This window comes from Phacochoerus africanus, chromosome 9 (assembly GCF_016906955.1).
Source record: "Phacochoerus africanus isolate WHEZ1 chromosome 9, ROS_Pafr_v1, whole genome shotgun sequence".
Classification (NCBI taxonomy): Eukaryota; Metazoa; Chordata; class Mammalia; order Artiodactyla; family Suidae; genus Phacochoerus; species Phacochoerus africanus.
The window spans coordinates 23,720,055-23,742,533 of NC_062552.1; the positions used below are offsets into that span (position 1 = coordinate 23,720,055).

At 52.4% G+C, this 22,479-nt stretch overlaps 1 protein-coding gene across 1 annotated transcript in view; it reads right to left on the minus strand.

Annotated features, from left to right (window-relative positions):
- The window catches only part of LOC125135089 (tripartite motif-containing protein 26), a 23,870-nt gene continuing 1,391 nt past the window's right edge, over positions 1–22,479 (minus strand). Inside the window, exons 2-8 of the mRNA XM_047794769.1 lie at positions 10,887–11,374; positions 10,613–10,708; positions 9,148–9,378; positions 4,239–4,261; positions 3,369–3,484; positions 3,099–3,131; positions 1–2,144 (exon numbers count right to left, since the gene is read on the minus strand). Coding sequence (XP_047650725.1) covers positions 1,444–2,144; positions 3,099–3,131; positions 3,369–3,484; positions 4,239–4,261; positions 9,148–9,378; positions 10,613–10,708; positions 10,887–11,324 — 1,638 coding nt within the window. The 5' untranslated portion in view covers positions 11,325–11,374 and the 3' untranslated portion in view covers positions 1–1,443. The remainder of the gene's footprint in view (positions 2,145–3,098; positions 3,132–3,368; positions 3,485–4,238; positions 4,262–9,147; positions 9,379–10,612; positions 10,709–10,886; positions 11,375–22,479) is intronic.

Below are 22,479 nucleotides of genomic sequence, written 5' to 3' on the forward strand. Positions count from 1 at the left end.
TTCATTCAACAAGTTTTTATTGAGCACCTACTCTGTGCCCAGCACTGCATCAGGTGCCATGGAGAATACAAGAGAAGTACAAGATATGGTTATCCGCCCTCAAAGAACTTACAAAACGAGAGGCAGAAGTCAGATGTACATGGGACTCAGGCAGCATGTGATGTGTACAAAGAGTGCAAGTTCAGACAATGCAGTGGCCAAGAGACCACTGAGATCCGCAGGGGCTGGGAACAGTCTCCCAGAGCGGGGGCGGGGCGGGCATTGGCAGAGCGCCCGGAATGGGTAACTGCTAGGCTGCAAGGTAACTGCCTGGAGCAGGAGGTTGCGTTAAACTGTGCACACGAAGGGAGCCTGGACAGACTCTGGGACTTGGGTTGGGCCCATGGACAGTGACCAACACTTTGATCCCTCTTGATGGGAAGACCTGGTGGGTTGTTGGGGTTGCTGGCTGCCTTCCTCTCTTCAGCCGGCACAGCCCTGTCTTGCCCTCCCCAGCCCCTCTCCCGGGAAAATGGAACCTGGGCGTTGAGTGGGGCCAGTGCGGAAGCTTAATACCCTGCTGGTACCCTGATCAGGGCTAGCAAGGCAGGGGCGGTCTTGCCTGACTGGATATTCACCCTGGTGCTTTTTTATATAAACTAATCAACTATCGAATATTCTGGATTCTTTTAAAAACTTTCCTCAGGAGGACCAGCACAGAGAGATAATTTATTGATCACTGATCACAACTACCCTAATGCCACATGTATCCAGATCCTTCCTCTTAAACCACAGGTGGCTTCAGGGAGTCCCACCTCCTCGTGCTAGAAACCTCACATGCTCAGCTTGGGTCCCAGAGAAGCAGGGACTCCTCTCTGGACCTTCTGAGCAGATGCTTTTCACTAGCCCCAGGCACCTTAAACGGCCTGGGAAGTCTCAGTGGACTGCCACTCAGTTCATGTCCAACATTTCCATGTGCCTTTAACTCTGAGTCAGGGCGGCAGCAGGTGTGTTTAAAGGGCCAGGGAAGGCAGGTAAAGAAGCAGATTTGGGCAAAGGGGAAGTCATGGGATTGGAGGACAGAAAAATGGCCTTGGGTGTACCAAGACCAAAGACCAGTTTGGTCTTTCCCAAGAACAGGGGGGCAAGAAAATGCTGCCTTGCCTCTGCTCGCCAAGGAGAGGCTGAGGCTGGGTTGAAGGCAGTGGGCAGGAGGGAGGAGCCCTCATGGACTTCAGGGTTGGAAGTCCGCACAGGAACCTCCGGAGGCGGGAGAAGAGGGCTGGACAGAGGGAATAGCACTGGGTGAGGTCCCAAGGGGGCCACAGCCACAAGGAGGGAGTGGCGGCCGACTGGGGGTTCCTCCCCTCGCCTGCTCGAGGTGCTCCGTTGGCCTCTCCTCCCCCGTCAGAGCCCAGAGACCTGAGGCATCGGTGGGGGTGGGGCCGGGAGCAGAGTCGGGGCTCAGGGTCTCAGCAGGAGGCGTGTTCCCGGCCACCTGAGCCACAGGAAGGGGAGCAGGCGCCGGGTGAAGGTGGCCTTGAAGGTATAGATGAGTTCTTGCGACTCTGCGTTGGTGAAAGTCACGGTGCCCCCTTCGTAATCCAGGGCGATGCCCACCCTCCGGGGCCGCTGTGCCGGGAAGAGCTCGGCCTCGGGTCTGGTGTTGGCCCAGATGCCGGAGGAGGAGAGGCGCAGCGCCCACACGCCGTCCTCCGGCCGCAGGGAGAGGTCCCCCTTCCTCTTCACCGAGTCTCTGGCCACCCCCACCATGCAGCTTTCCAGAACTTCCTCCTCCTCCTCCTCCTCCTCTTCCTCTTCATCCCCCAGCGATTCCTCGTCCTCATCCGTTCCCCAGTCGTCGTATCCGTCCCCGTAGCCGAATCCGGCCCCGTAGCCGGCCTCCTCTTCCTCCTCCTCCTCTTCCCCCTCTTCCTCCTCGTCCCCCTCCTCTTCATCCTCGGACCAGCCCTCCCGCTCCACCTCCACCTCCCAGTAGACCTTGCCCCACGTGAAGCCCTTACTGCCCAGCACCCCCGGCTCACATTCAAATTGCTGGGGGTGCAGGTAAGAGCTCTGGTACAGGCCGCTGTAGGTCACGCACTTCCAGTCCTCCGACAGCTGCAGGTACCCGCTGGCCGACTGGGGATCGAGGGTGACGCTCACTGTGGGGACAGGGAAGTAAGGATGGGTGTCACCAGTGAGCCGGGAGGGGACCCCCGTCTCTGCGGTGCCCACAGCAGGGCTCCCACACTGCATGGTCCAAGGGGTGCACTCCACACCTGCGTCAGAGTGAACCGGCCTCTCAGGGGTACAAGGTGCCTGCCCGGCGGCAGAGGCAGAGGGAGCACGGCTGCGGGGCCTGGGGCAGGGCAGCCTCTGCTTCAATACAGGAGCCACGGGATGGGGCAGAGAGGGAATTCAGTCCCAGGGAAAAGGGCTGGAGGTCTTGGGAGCGCTGGGACGCAGGTTTGATCCCTGGCCCCGCACAGTGGGTTAAGGATCCGGCGCTGTGGCAGCTGTGGCTGAGTTCACAATTGCAGCTGGGACCTGATCCCTGGCCCCCGAACTCCATATGCTGCTGGGCAGCCAAAAAAGAAAAAAAAAAAAACGACCTCTGGGGACAAAATAACCAAAAACGGGGTGGGAAGGGTCAGACTATCAAAAGGAGGCCGCTACTGCAGACCAGAGAGAGCAGACTGGTCAGAAAGTCCAAGGTGGGCCTCAGAGGCGCAGCAGGGAAATTGTGTCAAAGAGGACAGGCTTCGGAGTTCCCGTCGTGGCTCAGTGGTTAACGAATCTGACTAGGAACCATGAGGTTGCGGTTCGATCCCTGGCCTTGCTCAGTGGGTTAAGGATCCGGCATTGCCATGAGCTGTGGTGTAGGTCGCAGATGCAGATCGGATCCTGTGTTGCTGTGGCTCTGGTGTAGGCTGGCGGCTACAGCTCCAATTAGACCCCTAGCCTGGGAACCTCCATATGCTGCTCCGGAGTGGCCCAAGAAATGGCAAAAAGACAAAAAAAAAAAAAAGAGGACAGGCTTCCTGGGGGCAGCAAGCCTCGGTGGGGGGAGCATCGCTTCCGTGAGGCAAGTCTGGGGACACCCTTCGGATACTCACCTGTCTTATATTCTAAGTCTCTCAGCAGCTTCCCTGCGGAGAAAGGAAGGACAGAAATGACCCCCAAGCCCAGCAAATTTCTGAACCCGTTTCTTATTCAGACGGTATTCATTTCGTGACAAGGATCCATCCCCACGAACCCAAGAAAAAACAGCTAGGGGACCTCAGAGAAGTGAGGTCAGGGAATCAGACAGTAAGGAGGCAGGTCCCTCTTCCTGAAGCGGCACCCCATCTCCCGCCCCCCCTGGCCAGCGCCCTCCCAACCCCTACCTTGGAATTCTCGCAGGCCTCGCTGCAGAGACAGGAGTTTATCTGAGAATTCTCCTGTCCTCTTTTTAACCACCCGAGCAATGGGTTTCCCAATCCAGAACTTCTTCCGTGGATATCTGAGAAGATGCCACATAGATATAACCTGTTGGTGCTTTTTACATTTCTTTCAATTCTCACAACAATTATGACAATTATGAACAGGGAGGAAAAGGTATGACTTTTTTTCTTTTTTTTCTTTTTAGGGCCACACCTGCAGCATATGGAGGTTCCCAGGCTAGGGGTCGAAGTGGAGCTGTAGCCACCAGCCTACGCCACAGCTACAGCACCACCAGATCTAAGCTGCGACTGTGACCTATACTGCAGCTCACAGCAACGCTGGATCCTTAACCCACTGAGTGAGACCAGGGATTGAACCCGCATCCTCATGGATACTAGTCAGGTTCGTTACCAGTGAGCCACAACAGGAGCTTCCAGAAAGCTATGATCATAACAATTAACAGAAAGGAAAACAGAGACTCGGAGACACTCTGAACTGCCCAAGGCCGACCAGGACTTAGGACCAGCAGACTCAACATCCAGAGCGCTTTTGTCTACCAAGGTATGTTCTCACACCACCCTGTCCCGGCTCAGGCAAGAATAGTGGGCCCAGGAGCTGGGGTCACGCAAAGAACGGACTCCGGTGGAGAGCAGGTCTCCAGTTGTCAAGGATGTGCTCTTGCTTCCCAGGAGGGAAGGTCATGAACCTGGGGATGCGGATACCTCTGGCCCCACGTCACACGCCATTAATTCAGATGGACTGTAGTCAAGAAACAGGGGAGGAGACAGAGGGACAGGAGAACGAAGTGCACCATTGAAAGCAAGTTCTTTTACCTGGTTAAGAAGTCTCTGGTATCCTGGAAGGGGAGAAAGCACAAGCATCAATGGGAATCCGAGACTTCATTCATATGCACCAACACTATCAGGGAAGGGGACGCGGCGATGAGGAAAACAAATGCAGTTTTTCCTTATGATGCTGACATTCTAGTGACAGCAATGGATAAAGCAAGAAAACAAAATAAAATAATCATGACAGAGCAAAAGGGGGGTGGGAGAGGCAGGGGATGACGACAGGGCCAACTTCTCTGAGAGAATGACACTTGCACCGAGATTTAAAGGACAAGCCGCTGGCTGGGTGAAGAATGGGAGGAAGGCAAGGTGGAAAAGCAGGCAGGGGCCAAATCATGCAGGGCTGGGTGGGCATAGCTCGGAGGTCAAATTCTGTCCCATGTTTGGGAGAAAGCCACCAAAGGGTTTCAAAGTTGGGGAATGATATGTGTGATCTGTTTTATGTGTGGCTGAGACGGCAAAGTATCCCCCAGGATCCATTTTCCCCTTCTTCCTTTTTTGGCCACCCTATGGCATATGGAATTCCCGGGCCAGAGATCAGTTCCAAGCCAAAGCTGCAACTGCAAGGCTGCATCCTTAACCTACTGTGCCAGGCTGTGGACCGAACCTGTGTCCCAGTGCTCCACAAACATCACTGATCTGTTGCGCCACAGTGGGAACTCCTCCCTTTCTTCCATTTTTGGGGGTCTTTTTAGGGCCACATCCACGGCATATGGAAGTTCCCAGGCTAGGGATCGAATTGGAGCTGCAGCCACTGGCCTATGCCACAGCCACAACAGCAACCTGGGATCTGAGCCAAGTCGGCGACCTACACCACAGCTCAGAGCAATGCCAGATCCTTAACCCACTGAGTGAGGCCAGGGATGGAACCTGCGTCCTCATGGATGCTAGTCAGATTCGCTTCTGCAGCGCCACGATGGGAACTCCCCCTTTCTTCCTTTTAATGGCAGAACCTGTGGAGTAACAGCTGGGCAGAGGGCCACCCAGCAAAAGACTACATTTCCCAGATTCTCTTGTAACCAGGTCTGGTCCTGTGACTAAGCTCCAGCCAATGTAACATGAAAGGAAGGAATGACTATGAGGTCACATCCTCTGAAAAAAGAAACTGCTTTCTACTTCCTCTTTTCCCTTGGCTCAGTCCTGGATACAGTGGTGGGGAGCTCAACCGTGATGACACAGTTGGGGACAACATCCCCTGGGGTTAGGGAAACAACCAGGTGGAAGTAACTGGCTCTCTGGATGACCTCACGGACAGCTGCCCTGCCGGCTCTAGACCCCTCAGGTCCCAGCTGCTGTTACTGGGAGAGAAAGAACTTGTTTGATACAGAAGCAAGCCCAAATCCTAGGTAATAGACTAAAGGAGGCAATGCCAACACGGGGCGGGGGAGGCGGCAGTCTGGAGGCTTGAGACAATGATGGCCTTGACCGGAGCAGTACAGGGAAGTCAAGGAAGCAAGCAGCACACTCCGGTGTGTTTGAGACAGACTCGGCTGGGCATTCTGATGAAGGACAGTCAAGGACAGCCCATGGTTTGAGCAGCAGGGAGGATGGTGGGATCCGGGTGACAGGACAAGGAGGCACAGGGAGCAGGTTTTTGGGAGATGCTCGATAGCTCCCTTTTGTGAGTCTAAGCCTCCATAAGAGTCTATATTAATTTCTGCCTTCCTCTCACTCATCCCACAAATATTAATTGCTTCCCGTGTGTCAGGCATACTCTAGAAGCCTGGAATAAGGGCAGTGAAAAACGAGAAAAAGACACAAATCCTTAGCAAGGGGAGCAGAGAGTAAACAGTCAACATAACAAATGCATTATATTATGCCATTAAGGGATGAGTGCTGTAGGAAGAAGAAGGTAGTGGGGGGCGGGTACTGGGTGAAGAGGGTAGGGGTGGTGTGGCCCCTTTGAGAGAGTGAGATTGGGGAAACAAATGGAATCATCAAATTGTGGCGATGTGTCAGCAAGTCTCAGGAAGAAGGCGGGGCTCTGCTCAGGGGGAGGCCATCCCCACCCCCAACATGAAGCAACTGCCCAGAGACTGGTCGTGAGTTGCTGGCAAATCCGTCTAATCTGTCCCTCAAAACAAGTACGTCCAGGCCAGCTTCAGAGGACACAGTGTCAAATCTTGGGACGGTGTATGCGAACAACTCTGTCGAGACAGGTGACATAAAAGCGCGAACAAATGGGCAGTGGGCGGGGGTGGCTAGGAAGCCGAGAGGGCATATCACATGATGCAGGAGTTGCTAGAACAGAGAGGGAATGAATGAGAGGGTTGACGGCTGTGAGCCGCCCAGAGAGGGAGGGACCTGGAGCACCAGTGCAGGAACCCTTCTCCTAAAGGCGCAGAAGGGGAGCCCGGGGAGTCCCAGGCGACCTGCAGCCACACACACAGGAGAGAGAAGCAACCTGCCCAAGGCTCCCAGAGGGCCTCGCACCCCTGAGACTCTGGGGCTGTGGGGAGAGGCAGTCAGAGCAGAGTGGCTGGGGCAGGAATCACAGCAAGGCCGGGTATGAACTGAGAGGCACTCTCGAAGGTTCTTCCACGGTGTGAATGACCGACACTGAATAGGCAGAGGTGTGACCTGCCACCCGACCCTGCAAGGCCTGCGTGAGGCTGAACCCCGGGGGATCCAGAGGGGCTCTCCTATCCCCTAGTTCCCGCTAACATCTTCCTGATGTTCCTGGTCCAGAAATCTTTCCTTTTCTATCATCTTTGTCAAAAGGCCTCTGTTTTTCTCTTGTCCTGCTGCTCCTCCCTCTCGCCTGTATTTCTCTACCAGACTTTTGGATTAGGGCCCCTATCTTACCAGGGCCTCGTTTTTACTGTTCACTGGCGGTCAAATAATCTCTGGGAATTTTTTTTTTTTTTTTTTTTGCTTTTTAGGTCCACAGCCTCAGCATAAATAAATTCCCAGGCTAGGGGCCGAATCGGAGCTATAGCTGCCGGCCTACACCACAGCCACAGCAACGCCAGATCCAAGCAGTGTCTGCGACCTACACCACAGCTCACAGCAACACCGGATTCTTAAGCCACTGAGCAAGGCCAGGGATCGAACCCACATCCTCATGGATACTAGTTGGGTTTGTTCCACGATGGGAACTCCATCTCTGGGAAAATCTTCACAATTCAGGAGTTAGCTGCCCAGTTCCCTTGCAGCAGAAGCAAACCCAAAACAGAGGCAAAACCCAGCAGCAGCACCATTTCCTGTACTGGCTCTAAGCAGATACCCACTTCCTCTCCCTCACAGCCCCGGGCACGCCTCCAGTCTGAGTGGTCTCGGGGGCACTGAAGGCCGGGCCTCTGCTGGCCCACAGAGCTCTTCTGGGTGGACTGGGGCGAGGCTCCCCTCTGGGCAGACACAACTGGATCCTGGCCCCACAGCACCCCAGCTGTGTCCCCCTCTGTTCCATCAACAAGTGCAGAGTCATAGGGTGGGGGGGGAGGGTGTGGGGGTGGGAAAAGGGTTCACATCCCTGAAGGGGAAGGAGGGGGTGGCGGGAGGAGGCAGCAAGTGACCCAGTCAGAGTCTGAGAGAGAAATTCAAGGGAACAGAACAACATTGGGAGGAAAGGAGGGAGCCAGAGAGCCATTCTGGACAAAGTGAGAGAAACGATGAGCCAGAGCCAGGAGGCCAGGGAGTCAGGACACCCGGGCTGGAGCTCTGACTCCTGATTTGCCCCACAGGCCAGGACAAACCCTTTCACCTTCCAAGCCTCAGGGAACTTCTGCAGCAGGAGCCAGACCAGAGTTCTCTGTCCCTGCCAGTCGAAGGATGGGTCGGAATCCACACGATGGAGAGGCAGGCAGAGGCTACCTGTGTGGCGCATGTACCTGGGGGACTCGCCATCTCTCCCCGGTGTCCTGCTATCGACTTGCCCTGCCACTGGCCAGGGACAGCACTTCCCTGGAGGAGATCCGGGGCTGCACTGTGGCTGACAGTCAGGCCCAGCCCCCTGCAACCATGCAGGTGGAGAAGTTCATCGCTCAGTTTTCCTCCTGGCCGGCGGGGAGCGGAAAGATGGAGCATGTCCCCCTCCCAGGGCTGCTGAGCCCTGTCCAAGGCAGCACGACTCCTCTGGGAGGCTCCGAGAGGAAGGACCTGTGGCGTCATTTCAACTTGGCAACCCGTCCTCCAGCCCATGTCCCTCCAGAGGCACCCTGTCTGCTCTCCTCCTTATTCTCCCAGGGAAAAGCTCGGTTACCAGCTGCCCAGTTCCTCCTGACCCTCTAGGTCCTTGAGAGAAGCTGCTGTTGAGCTGTTCCTCAGCCAGCCCCGCCCCCAGAGGCTTCTTCACCTCCAGAACCAAAAAACGCTTCCCCTGGACCAGTGTCTGCCAGGGACTTGTTAAAAGACAGGCTCGTGATGGCAGAGATGAAGGTAGAGGACAGAAAAGAAGATACGAACAGCATTCCCTTCCGTTTCTACACCACTTCTCAATACATTTTTTCTTTTTCTTATTTAGGGCTGTACCTGCGGCATATGAAAGTTCCTGGGCTAGGGGTTGAATTGGAGCCATATCTGTGACCTACACCGCAGCTCAAGACAATACTGAATCCTTAACCCACTGAGCGAGGCCAGGGATTGAACCCACATCCTCATGGACACTATGTCAGGTGCTTAAGCCCCTGAGCCACAGTGGGACCTCCACTTTTCAGTATTTTAAATACTTTCCTGTAGAAATTGTACTTTTTGGAGTGATGCATGCCCGTTATCTCACTGTGTGCTCATGCAACCCTTGCAGTAAGTGGTGGGGACAAGGATTATCATCTCCATGCTCCAGATGAGAAAACTGAGGCCCCGCGAGGAAGTGACTCTCCAAGGTCCCGAAAGTGAGTGGCAGGACCAAGACCTGCCTCCTGGTCTCACGGCTCCCTGCCCCAGGGCGGTCTCTCACCTGCATGAGCTCTGCAGCCGGCTGCTGCGCCTTGCCCTCCAGCTCAGAGATGACCTGCGCCAGCCGGGCAAGCTCCCCGACGCCCCTGGTCTTGTACTTCTCCCTGCCCTCTGTGACCTCCTGCTCCAGCTTCGCCAGCTGGTCCAGCAGGTGCTGCTCCCGCTCCCACAGGAACTGGTGGCCCTGTTCAAACGCAGCCAGGATGCGCTGCCTCTGGTCCTGGAGCTTCTTCTGCAGGGGTGGGAAGGGGGAAGAAGGGGGTGATGCCTCCGCTCCGGGGTGGAAGATCCCTACAGGATCTGGTGTTAGGGGTGCACAGGCCAGCTCTTTGCCCTGAGCTATACCCCCATTAGGGCTGGAAGGGGCTTTAAAGCCCTCCTGCCACAACCTCCTTTCTGTAAAGAAGATACGCTCGGTCAGTCAGTTCCCTCAGGCACCATGGGACTAGAACCCTGACTTTTCCTGCCATTATTTATAAACCGGGATGCTCTGGGGTCCTCTGAGGAACTCTGTGAGCCAACGCAGTTTTCCCTCCTTGATGCCAAGTGCTGTGTGTCACCTCTTCCGGGAAGGTTTCCTTGATTAACTTCACCCAAGCCTGACCGATCCTCTCTTCAGCACCCATTTCCATTGTGTATAAAATATCTCTGCCATGTTGGACTATATCCTGTTCCCTGTACAATATCTATACTCAGAGACCGTGTCCTTTCTTGACTCTGGAGCTCCCTGCCGAGTCCAGGCTGGGAGCTGGTCGGTGTCCTCACACACTGAGGGCCTGGAGGCCCTCCTAGGGCTTGGCCGTCTCCCAGGGCCTAACTGCTCACTGCCAGGACTGGGCCCAATATCCTTCCACCCTCCAATGCCCACTTCCCCAACAGGCTTTCCCCCAAAAAACTGCAGTGCTCTTATCAGTTCTTACCCTCCTGATCCCCTCTATTCAGCACCCGCATGCTGCCTCCGTTCCTAATGACCAAGCAGCAGGGGCGCAGGCTCACTAGACACAGCGCCCTCAGAGCTGGCTGGGCCTGCCTAGCCCACCCCTGCCAGTTCCTACCCTGGAGCCAGCCCCCTCCTTCCAACCCCTCTGGCTCCCCTTCACTCTCAGGAACCATGTCTTTCTCCCTCTCTTTGAAAGGAGGAACGAAGCCAGGCCTTCCTCAGTGTCCTACCCTCTAGCTCTGTGGGCAGACATGGCCCTGCAGCTGAGGTGAGTCGCAGAAGGAGAAGGGCCTTAGGTGACATCTGGGCAGTCCACTCACTTGCCGAAGGAGGGAGCAGGCCAAAGCCAAAGAGCCCAGCCTGGCAGGGCTTGGGCCAAAACCTGGGTTTCCCAGCTGCCAGTCCAGTCGGGGCTCCCTCTCCCGGGGCGCTTGGTGCCCCCCAGCTGGGTCTCCACCAGCTCAGGAGCTCCTGCTCCGCTTGGCCAAGCGCCTGCTTGGGGCTCTCCCTCAACAGCCTCACTTACCAGCTCAGCCAGGATATCAGCTTCTCCCTTGGCCTGAAAGCCCTGAATTTTGTCTCTGTCTCTCCTTAGGGTACTCAGGTGGTTCAGGATTTTCTCCTGCAGAAAGACAAGCAGTGGGGAAAGGTGGACGCTCTGGGCCAGGGAAGGAGGGAGGACTCGGGCCGAGTCCTCAGCCAGCGAGGAGCCTTCCAAGGGGTCAGAGCCGGGCCTCGCCTCCGGCTGGGTGCCAAGCGGAGCATCCCCCCGCGGGGGTGAGTGGGTGAGTGGGGCTTACCCTGTGGGGCTGGGCGGCCTTCTCCACCAGGACGGCCGTGTGGGGCCTGTGCTCCCGGGACTCGCGGCACATGACGCACAGCAGCTTGCCATCGTCCTCGCAGTAGTAGTGCAGTTTCTCCTGGTGTCGCTCGCACAGCCTCGTGTCCTGCTGCTCCCGGGCCACCTCCCCCGGCTGCCGGCCCGTGTCCACCTTCAGCCGCTCGATGTTCTCCACCAGGCTGGCCAGCTGCCACACAGGCCTGATATTCTCCTTTGTAAAAGGTTTCTTGCACAGGGGGCAGACGGGGCGGCCCCCCGAGACGGGGTGGATGTCGGTGGTACAGCTGCGGCAGAAGACGTGACCGCAGTCAATGGTCACCGGGTCCCGCAGGTAATCAAGGCAGATGGAGCAGGTCACCTCCTCTTCCAGGCTCCGCAGTGGCGCTGACGTGGCCATGGTGTCCTGAGCTCAGAGGGGTCCCTGTTCACTGTCGGGGACTTCTCCTCCTTGGAGACCAGACACGGAGTCAAGAGGACGCACAGCAGAGGGGGGAAGAATGTGGCAGCCTTGCACAAGGCTGCCGGCCTCAGTGATCAGTCAATCTACAGACACCTAGCAGCTTCTACAAGGCTCACAGAGGGCCAGAGCAAAAGGACCTATGGATCCTCAAGACCAACCCCCTCATTTAATGGATGAAGAACCTGAGGCCCAGAGAGGGGAGCTTGGTGGAAGGGAGAGCAGGGCCGCCACCGGCCCATGCTGTGCTGCTGGGAAAGCACCCCTAACTCAAGACCCTCTCCTTCCACCTGTTTGCAAATGGCTCTAAGGTACCAATTACGGTGGAACAAGACACGAGATAACCACCTGCTGGAAAACTGTCACAGTATACAAATCTACAAGGTCTCCTACGTGCATGGTGCTGCCCCACTTGTGCAGTGCATGGACTGCGCAACCGCATGGGAGCCCTGACAGAGTCAAGAGGCTCCTCTGCTTGCCCTCAAGATTTCAGGCCTCAAGGACTAAGCGTATTGAGGTTCTTTACCAAGACACAAGAAGCATCTAGAGTCGGAGTTCTGGTGTCCTCTTTTATACATTCTCTTGGTCTTTGCTGAGGTTTTAGCTTAGTCTCTTCCCCTAGCAAGCTGGTCTCTACCTAGACTCAGCCTGCAGGCAGAGCCCAGGCTGGCCACACGGGACTCCTTCTCAGCTGTGACCCCCCAGTGCCGCTGGCCTGACTGCTCTACTGCTTACAAGGGCGACTGAGACCAACATGAGAGGCACCCTCAGGCTGGTGACTGTGCAGGGTTGATGAGGGCTTGGCCCTCAGAGGGAGCAGAGAAGCTGAGCACATAGAGGACTTTAGAACTGTTTACCCTGGCAGCCTGGGCGCGCTTCCTGCCTGAGGTTAGGGAGCCTCAGCACACCTAGCTGCCTCCTGCCCTGACAAGACAGAACTCATTTAAGTCCTCGGAGCCTCAGGTCACCCATCCATAAAATGGGGAGAGTGATACGTACCTTCAAGGGTTTCTAAGCGGGTTGAGTAAACGAATTATGTTGAAAATACTAAGCATAAGCGCGGCACAGAGGGGAATGGAGGAGAGAACCTGGAATCCTTGGTTCCCAAATCCAGTAAGTAGTCAAAGCACAGGGAGAGCAAGAGCAGAGATTTAAAGTGGCAGCAAAAGAGGAAGTGAAGAGGAATCACCACAGTGAGACACGCGCTCCAGAGTTAATGCCAACAAGAGCCCTGTGGGGCGGGGCGGGGAACCTGGCTCTGCCCTGGACCCACGGAGGAACCCATGGAGGGACCCACGGAGGACCCGGGGAAGGCAACGGGAGCAGTCACTAGGTAGACAGTCGGCAAACAGGACACACAGGCAACCGTGAGGCTGCAATGAAACCTTTGGAACCACCGGCAAATCAATACAATTACTGATTTTGTACGTGAAAGTCCATTACAACAGGGTTCAGTGGCCTTTGAGTTCTTTCCCTGCAGCCACATGAGTGAGCCAGAAATAACGCCCCCAAGAGAACACACCACACAGGAATACAAAGTCTGCTTCTTGAGGATCTGAGCCATATAAAAAGCACTTTATAAAATGAAAGTACTGTGCAAACGTAAGGGATTTTACTGCCGACAATTCCAACCAGAACCGCCAATGGATTTAGAAATGAGTGATTTAAGAGAAGTAACGTGTGTGGAAGAGACTGTAGGTACAAAGTTCAAATGAAAGAATTAAGGAATTTAATTGGTAAATGAAGGTAATAAGAGTTTTTCGAATGTTAATAAGGCGAGTAAAAAATCCTAGGGCATGCCTGGTCCAACTCCCTGGTCTGAGTGTTGAGGAAGTGAGCCTGACCCAGCACCCTGAGGGTGGCACAGGGTTGGGACAGGTTGGCCACGGTGCTGGTGATGCCCACGGGCATTGGAGCCCTGCACCAACTCACTCTGCTGAGGGGCTTGGAAGTTCAAAAGCTGAGGGTATTTGTCTCTTTTGTTGCTGTAGGTGGATGGCACATGCTACCTTTGGGGCTGGGAATTTAATGACTGGATGAAAAAAAAAGGGCTCGGGAGAGCTCAGCTACAGCTCCCCATTCACACGAGCAGGCGCCTCATCACTTGGAGCAGGTGTTCTTAACCCCTGGGGTCTATGCTGGGCCTTCATGGGTCTTTAAACCCCCAAACTATAGCAAAATGGTCACATACGTAGTAGAGGAACAAACCTGTCTAAGGGTTTCAGAAGAGCACTGGTGAGTAAGTGTAGGAGGGATAACAGAATTAGAAAAACACCATCTTGCAGCCCCCATTATAATAAGACAAGGATCATCAACGGATGCCAAAACCATGACATTAGGGGACAGGATGGTCCCACGGTGCCAAAGTACCACCAGCAGTTACTTCCTAATGTGCCCTTGATAAGGGAGCAATCTGGTGATGGCTTAGCCAGTGCCCAAATCCAGCAGCCCGAACAGAGGGACAAACCAGCCTGTGTTTCCCATTGTGGCGCCACATGAATCGCACAACATCACCTTTGAGGCAGTCCTGCCCAAAATGTCTGATGTGACAAGCCTTTCTTCCTAACTTCCAGTTTATGGAAAATACGAGGGATACAGGAATGAGCTAAATCACATCATCAGGAAACAAACAGATAAATCCAGAATACAAGGTATTCCACAAGACAAATGGCCTGGTCTTCTAAAAAGTCAATGTCATGAAAAATAAAACAGGACTGTTCTTTTTTTTTTTTTTGTCTTTTGTCCTTTTAGGGCTGCATGTGCGGCATATGGAGGTTCCCAGGCTAGGGGTCTAATCAGAGCTACAGCTGCCGGCCTACGCCAGAGCCACAGCAACACCAGATCCGAGCCATGTCTGCTACCTACACCACAGTTCACAGCAATGCCAGGTCCTTTACCCACTGAGTGAGACCAGGGATCAAACCACAACTTCATGGTTCCTAGTCTGATGTGTTTCCACTGCACCACAATGGGAACTCCAAAACAGGACTGTTCTTGATTTAAGACTAAAGCAGGAGTTCCCTGGTGGCCTAGCAGTTAAAGATCTGGCGTTGTCACTGCTGTGGCTTGGGTCACCTCTGTGGCACAGTTTTGATCCCTGGCCAGGGAACTGCATGGCACAAGCGTGGCTAAAAAATAAAAATAAAAGACTAAAGAGAAACAATAACCAAATGCAAATACTCTGACTGCACTCACTTTTTTTAAAAAGCTATAAAAACTGGGGGAGTTCCTGTTGTAGTTCAGTGGGTTAAGAACCCAACTAGTATACATGAGAAAGGGGGTTCAATCCCTCCCCTTGCTCAGTGGGTTAAAGGTCCAGCATTGCTGCAAGCTGCAGGGTGGGTCGAAGGTGTGGCTTGGATCCTGTGTTGCTGTGGCTGTAGTTTAGGCCGGCAGGTGCAGCTCCTCTGATCGGACCCTTAGCCCAGGAACGTTCATATGCTGCAGGTGCGACCCTAAGAAGGAAAAAAAAAAAAAAACTGTTTGGGGACCCTTGGAGGAAATTTGACAAAAGACTGGGTATTGGATCATATTAAGAAATTATTATTGATTTCTAAATAGTATTTATTGAAGTTATGTACAAGAATGTCCATATTTTTAGGCATGCATGCCATAGTATTTAGGACTGCATAACTACGACTTCCTTTCAAATGGTTTAACAAAACAAAATAAAAAAAAAAGAGAAATTTTCTGAGGAGGGGGCTAGAGTTTTCCATCTTTCTCAAAAGAATCTGTACAAGGGTCTGTACCTACTGAAGATGTTGAAAATCACCAATAGGGAGACGATGGTGCTTGACACTTGCTGAATAAATGAATGGATTCCGAGGAATGGAAGGCAATGCTAATTGCATATGCATTTGTTTGAGAGTCTGCTGAAACTAACAAACAAAACAGAGTACGTTTCTATGTTCAACCCCACTGCTCGGTGACACAGGCTCCATCTTGCACATATTTCAAATACTGAAGATGACTAACTATGGCACTGCTGATTATACATAAGACCGAGGCGTAAATCTGTGGGTGGACTCCAGGTTCAAGATGGGGTCAAACCCAACAGCCAGGTGACTGACACCTTCTTGGTGACCGCATTTATGTAGGACCCACCCTAGCTGCCACTGACACTCTTATGGTATTTAATGCTTAGGACACTCTTCTGAGAAAACTGAGGCTCAGGGAGGGAAGCGATTTGCCCAAGAGCATGTGGCTAGGAAGCAGCGTGGTGCTGATACCTCGGCCCAACCCATGACGCTCTCTTCTCTACCCAGGCCAGCGGTAAAACGGGGTGTAATACCAGCTCCTTTGTCAGGAAGCTCGGATGAGGTCATCTCAATGGAAGGGCATTGGAAGCTGAAGAGCGCTGACAAAAGTGAAAGGGCAGGGTTACTGCTGACACCCAACAAAAGCGCCCTTGCCTTAGGCCAGGCACGGGCAAACCTGACCAACTCACCCCACACCCAGCACTTTCAAGCCGACACAAACCTGACCCTCTCACCCAAAAGCCCTCCCGACTTACCACGTTCCCCGTGATCCTGCTCTTTCTGTCATCTGTGCCTTCGGCGTATCCTGATGAGCTCAACAGGTTTCCACAACAGGGGGTAAAACTAGCATTCTCTTCTCCACTCCTGGCTCTCAGGTGCACAGAAACCACAGAAAGCCAGAGCTAGAATAATCCACCTCTACTCCCTTCGCCCAAATGAGAACTCTGAAATCTGAGGAAGACACTTCATGAATTACCTACCTTGTACCAGAGGCCACACAGCCCTGCTCTGGGGTGGACAGGTTTTCTGTCCTTTCAATAAGCTGGAACCTGGTTGTGATTCCACAGAGCCAGGCAGACCTGGAGACACTCCTGACCCTTCTGAGTTCCTCTGCCCCACAATCCACCTGTCCCTACAACACCTTGGATCTCATAAACACCTACTCTGCTTATGTCAAGAGACTGGCCAAGGTGGCACCACATAGACGCACGAATGGGACACATTTCAGGACGAGGATGCCATGCACAAGTCTTGGCTGTGAGAACCACTGGGAGCTGCAAAAACTAGCTGAGGGAAGCACTGCCCACGCCTTGGAAGGGACAGACATTACACGCCTCACTCATCCCTGCCCCGGCCCTGGTCCAGGGAGAAAGGATCCAACTCTAGCCCCTGCTTCAGAACAGTTGCCACCTCCGCCCTAGTGGAGACTAAACCTTCCTGCTACTTTCCGTGGCTTCTGATGCCCCATGTCTTCCTCCCTGCCTCCTGCTGCCTTGGCCTCCTACATGCCACAGAAAGGGACCCCAGAAGACACCAAATCCCAGAAGTGGACTCCGCGGCCCAGAGAGGTCAGTGGAGGGGCCTGATTTGCACCCCGGCCTCCAGGCTGCTTCTCAAGTCCACGCGTGCATCTCCAAACAAAGCCCTTTTTCCTTGGAATCCCAAAGCACGTAGCTAGGGCTCTGTGCCCTGTGGGGACCCCATTTAAGAGCTCTTGGGGCTCCAGATTAAGGCTCATTTCTTAATCTGAAATAAGCAAATTCTCCTAGAAGCAAACTTCCATGAGACACCTCTAACAAGCCCGGAGAGGACAGAACTCAGGGCGAAAAGCAAGTGATCTGGACCTGGATACAGAGGAGTGGCCATGCCCTGACAGCACCAAAGGCCCAGATGCCCCGGGCTGTGGCTGTGGGCTGGGTACCAGGCAGTCTCGGGGGACACTGATTCAGTGGACAGTGAATTGCTTTTCCCCCACAGGTAAGCATCAGACCACTGGGGCCAGAGTGGGACATGGAGGTTCCTGGGAGGTAGATGGGACAGGTTTTAAAGTGCCGCCAAGGCTTTTAAGTAGCAGGATGTCAAAATTCATTTAAGAGCTAATAGATACTTCTTGCTGGCTGTCTACTATGTGCCAGGCCCTGAGGATACAGCATGGAACAAAACTGGAAAGTCCCTGCCCTCCCAGGGCTTACATCGAGTGATGTAATCAAGTGATCTTTGGAAGCTGAAATCAGAGCTAACTGGAGGGACTATACAGCCCTCAAGGAGTTCCTGGTCTGCTTAAACCTCTTCTCTCCCCGCTTAGTGTTCCAGCCATCATGGCCTTCCTTTAGCCCCTCACACACACCCCACCACGTGTTAAAATGCAAGTATGCTCCTGTTGATTAACCTCCTCCATCTGGTGAATTCCTGTGCTCCAGAGAGGTCAGTGGAGGGGCCTGATTTGCACCCTGGCCTCCAGGCTGCTTCTCAAGTCCACGCATGCATCTCCAAACAAAGCCCTTTTAGGAGCAGGACGCATCCTCAACTTGCCTAGATCAAGTCAAACTGTTTCCAAAACTACCCATGCTCTGTGAGGCCCCAGATAATCTAGGCCCAGCCCTTGTCTCCAGGCTCATTTCCTGCTACTCCCCACCTCAAATTCAAGTCCACAGCCAAACCAAAACCCTCTCCAAGCTTCAAAAAGTGCCATGTTCTTCCCTGCCTGAGTCCTCTGAAAATTCTGTGCCCTCTGCACAGAACACTGTTTCTTTCCCGCTTAGTAAACTTTTCCAGCTTGACGTCTCGGCTGAGAGCCGAATCCTCGGGCAAATCTTTCCTGACCTTCCAGACTGAGTCCATAAACTCGCTCCTTATACAGCCCCCAACACCCCTACCAAGCGTGGGATACATCTCTACAATCGTGAGTCCTGACTTGTAATTTCAGCTTATGGAACATCAGCTCTTCCCACCATGTTTGGATAGAGGCTGTGTCCACCTTATCCCCAGAATCCAGCACAGTGCCCCATACAGAAGAAACAATAAAAACTGTCTAAGGAAGTGAATAAAGCACAAGCACAAAGCATCTGACACCTGCAAAATGCTTACCAAGTGTCTGCTCCAATGAGTCCAAGAAATCTCAGCCACTAGCCTTTCCCCTCAAGCAAGACGGCAAAGTACTAGAGTGATATTGGCTCCTTCCCCTTCTTTAGTTTTATGTTAGGTATGCATCCGTGAACAAAATAGTTTCATTTTCCTGATTTTGAGCATTTCAAATGAATGCAATCATACTGCAATTTGGGAGGTGGGAGGGGCTATTAGCAGCATGTCTGTGAGGTTCGTTCATATGACTGTGAGTTGATTTTGTTCATTTTCATTGCTTTATGACTATAGAATTCTACCTTTTTTTTTTTTTTTTTTTTTTTAGGGCTGCATATGGAAGTTCCCAGGCTAGGGGTCGAATCAGAGCTGTAGCTGCCAGCCTAGGCCACAGCCACAGCCACACCAGATCCGAGCCATGTCTGCGACCTACACTGCAGCTCACAGCAACACCAGATCCTTAACCCACTGAGAGGGGCCAGGGATGGAACCTGCGTCTTCATGGATACTAGTCGAGTTGGTTACCACTGAGCCACAATGGGAACTCCCTAAAATTCTACTTCTGATGTAGCTTACTTCTGATGGTCTCCTGAGTTGTTTCCAGTTTGGGACAATTATAATTACAAACACTGCTCCGTGAACACCTCTGCTCGCGTACCCTAGTACATGAGCAGGACGCATCCTCAACTTGACTGTTTCCCAAGCGGCTGTACCAATGTATGTCCCCACCAGCAGGCTCTGAGCACCCACGTTGCTCCACGACCTCACCAACACCCGATACTGTCATCTTTTACAATTCCTGCCATTGTGACTGTAGTTAATGATACTGTATTGCATATTTGCAAGCAGCTAGGAGAGTAGGTCATGAAAGCTTTCAACACAAGAAGAACAATTTTTATAACTACGTATGGTGACAGAGAGTAACAGGACTATTGTGATCATTTTGCAATATATACAAATATCAAACCATTATATTGTATATCTGAAACTAGTATGTCATTATACCTCAGTTGAAAACAATTATATAATAGATGTTTTACATTCTAAAAAAAAACCCTGCCAATCTGGTGAATAGGAAATAGAATCTCATTTTGCATGTGTGTGTGTTTAACTCTTTTAAAAAATAATAAAAAGAAACAGCATGAGAGAGTCCCACTAACAGGCCAGGCAATCAATCCTACAACAGCAGATGAGATACGGTGCTTCCTGCTCCAACTGGTAAGTGTTGTAAATGTTTATCTTTTGAGGAGCTGGGAGGGCTCCACCCAGCTTCCATTCTTCCTTCCTTTGCCAGCTTTACCCAGTTGCTTCCCAAGGACAATGTGCTGGGGGTGGAACTCTCTCAGCTCCCCCTGCCCCGCATCAGGGATGAGAACATGACTCAGGTGCAGCCAGTCACAAGGAGACCTAGTTGGGACACAGGGGAAGAAAGATGCCTGAGAACTTTTTCTAGAGAACTTGCAAGAAGTGAGGTCATGCGATTTGGAGCTGCTGGAGCTGCTAGCCAGAGGGTTAGCCTGTTTGAGAATGTAGCCAATCCAGGGATGAAGGGAAAGAAACTAGGTCCTCAAGGCATTTTATGACACCTGCAGCAAGCTGTGCTGGAAGCTAGCCTATCCTTGAACTTTCTGTCCCAAGAACCAACAAATGCCCTTTCTGCCCAGTCAGCTTGTCTGAAACCCCTGCCCCAAAGTCCTGCAAGAAACATTAGAGGAAGTTATTGAAGGTTACTAGGCTGAAATATACAAAGAGCTAGTAAGGAAAATCAGCCTTTTTATCCAGACAGTCTTGTGGCAAAGACACCAAGGTGCAGTTCGGTCTTCCCTCTGGGCCCTGCAGGTAGAACACAACCTGCAAGGACCACAGACTCCAACCTGCTTTCAGCCACCACAGTCCCTCCCCACAGCACCCAGACATTGTCAGTGAGGAAACAAGCAGAATCTTCTTCCACCCTAACTGTCATTCTAACCAAAGCCCAAAGTGACAAGTGCTGGGTTAGGATGAAAACTCAAGATTATCACCCAGCCTCAGCTATTCTGCTGTGCAGCCCAGGGCTAGATTCTTGACCTCTCTGTGTTTCAATACCATCATGAAGTACCGGGGGTGGGAGGTAATATATAGGCTATTCACAGGACGGATTGAAATAAAGTTCCGGCAAAGTGCACCAGCATGTTTACTGGGCAATCTAAAGTTGCTGCTGTGATCAACAGCCATGAAATCTCTGGATCAGGCATCCCAGTTTTATCGTGCCTTTTTTTTTTTTTTTTTTTGATAATTGGCTACCAGACAGGAAAGGCCAGTTTACCAAACACAGTTTCTTCGCGATCATAAACAGAGTTAGTGAAATCAACATCTATGTGTTAGTGAGAGGGAAAGAATCTAACCATTCATTCCCCTGAGGAAGGAGCGCCCTAAGCCACCAGCTAGGGAGTTACCGCTTTACATCAAATTTGTCATTACGTGTTTGCATCTCTGAAATGTGATCAATGGGCATGCCATAATTTAACTAGCAGAATGTTTCTTCCAATATAATCATAAAATAATTGATGACCTCTTAGACGTGGTGAAATGCAGCCTATCTTGTACAAAGTGCTGACAGGGTCATCTACCACATGGGACTCATCTGTCATTCTCCTGCTTCAAAACTCCCGAGCTTAAAACTGCATGGCAGGGCACACAGGCCCCTATAATCTGGCCCCCACTTACTCGTCCAGCCCTGAATCCTGTTTCAGCCTAATGCTGGATACACTGAAGCAGAATGACAGCCCCTTTTTCACTGCCTCCCCCCCCCACTCCCCTCCCCTTGTTCTTGTACATGAGTTTCTCAGTCCCAGCTCATCCTTGAAAGCTGGAATCAGACATGCCCCCTTCTCTGCGAGGTCCTTCCTGTGCCCAGTTCACCTCTGCGCTGAAGGAATGCCTCTGTCGGGAAGCTCCTGCAGACCCTGCGTTTCCATTACAGCACGACCACCCCACTTCTTAACTGACAGCTTTACCCATCCTTCTCCCAACAAGAACGTGAACCCAAGGGTCACGGCTCACTGAACTTTTCATATCTCCAGCATTAGGCGTTTGCACAGTGTAGGGGTTATCGCGTTCGCCTCATATCTCCAGTGCTGGGCACAAAGTCTGTAAATGTTTGTGAGGCTGAATGTTACCCCATGAGTCCAGAGCCCCATATCTTCTTCATTCTCCCCAACCACACTCCCCTCCCCCCTCTACAATCTCACTTCAGCAGGAGGCACCAAGGGCTCCCCTTAGATTAGACAGTCTTGGCCACAAATACTACCCAGATCACCTCCCTCCACACACAGCTTTGGGAGAAAGGTCACTGCATTTCTGCAAAGGTGGTAAGTTTTAATTCGCCCTGGATGCCAGCCAAACTAAGGCTTTGTTTTCCAAAACCAATTTCTTCCCATTCTCCATGTCTTTTCTATTCTGACCCTAGGAGGTGGGTTGGGGGTGGGAGTGGGGTGGAGGGTGGGGTGGGAGGAAGGGTCTTAAGTCTGAAGTCACCCCATGAAGCCTCAATTAAGATAATGGGCTCTCTTCTGCAGGTCACAGTGACTTCCCAGTTTGTATCCAGCCTATCACTTCCTTTGCAGGAAGTGACATTTTAGATGTCACCTACTGCTCCTGGGCCTCGGTTTCCTTTCCACTTAAAAAGGTAAGAAGAACAAGATCTTGTCAGGTTTGCCTGGCTGTCTGAAGTTCAAGTGAGGTCATGTAACTGAAATTGTTCAAAAGCAAACAGCTCTATAAAAATACACGCTAGAAAGGAGCACAGGAACTAACTTAGCACTCCCCGTGGCTAAAGCGGCAACAGAATGAAGTAGTATCAGATTATAACCCAAAGTATAAAATAAATATCCCCAAGTTCATACTGATAAGAATAAATGACTTCTCCCATGCAGAAGAATTCCAAATAGTATAGTATGGAGCTGCCCTTAAAGAGGGAGGAACATACTCCCCACTCCTTAGGTGTGGGCTGCACATAGTTTGTCTGCTCTGCAGAGATACAGTATTGGGGCGGGGGGCGGGGGATAGGGTAACTTCACCCTGGAGAAGCCTGGCAAACACTGTCTCAGCCAGATGATCAAGACCAACGTCAAATCATAAAGCTTGTTCCCTGGATGTGAAGTGATGAAAACAGCAATCTACCTCTGTGGTCTTTCTCCCAGTAACCCACAAACCCGTCTTAGGGGACAAACAACAGAATCCAACAGAGGGGCATCCTATAATATACGGAGCAGGTGTTC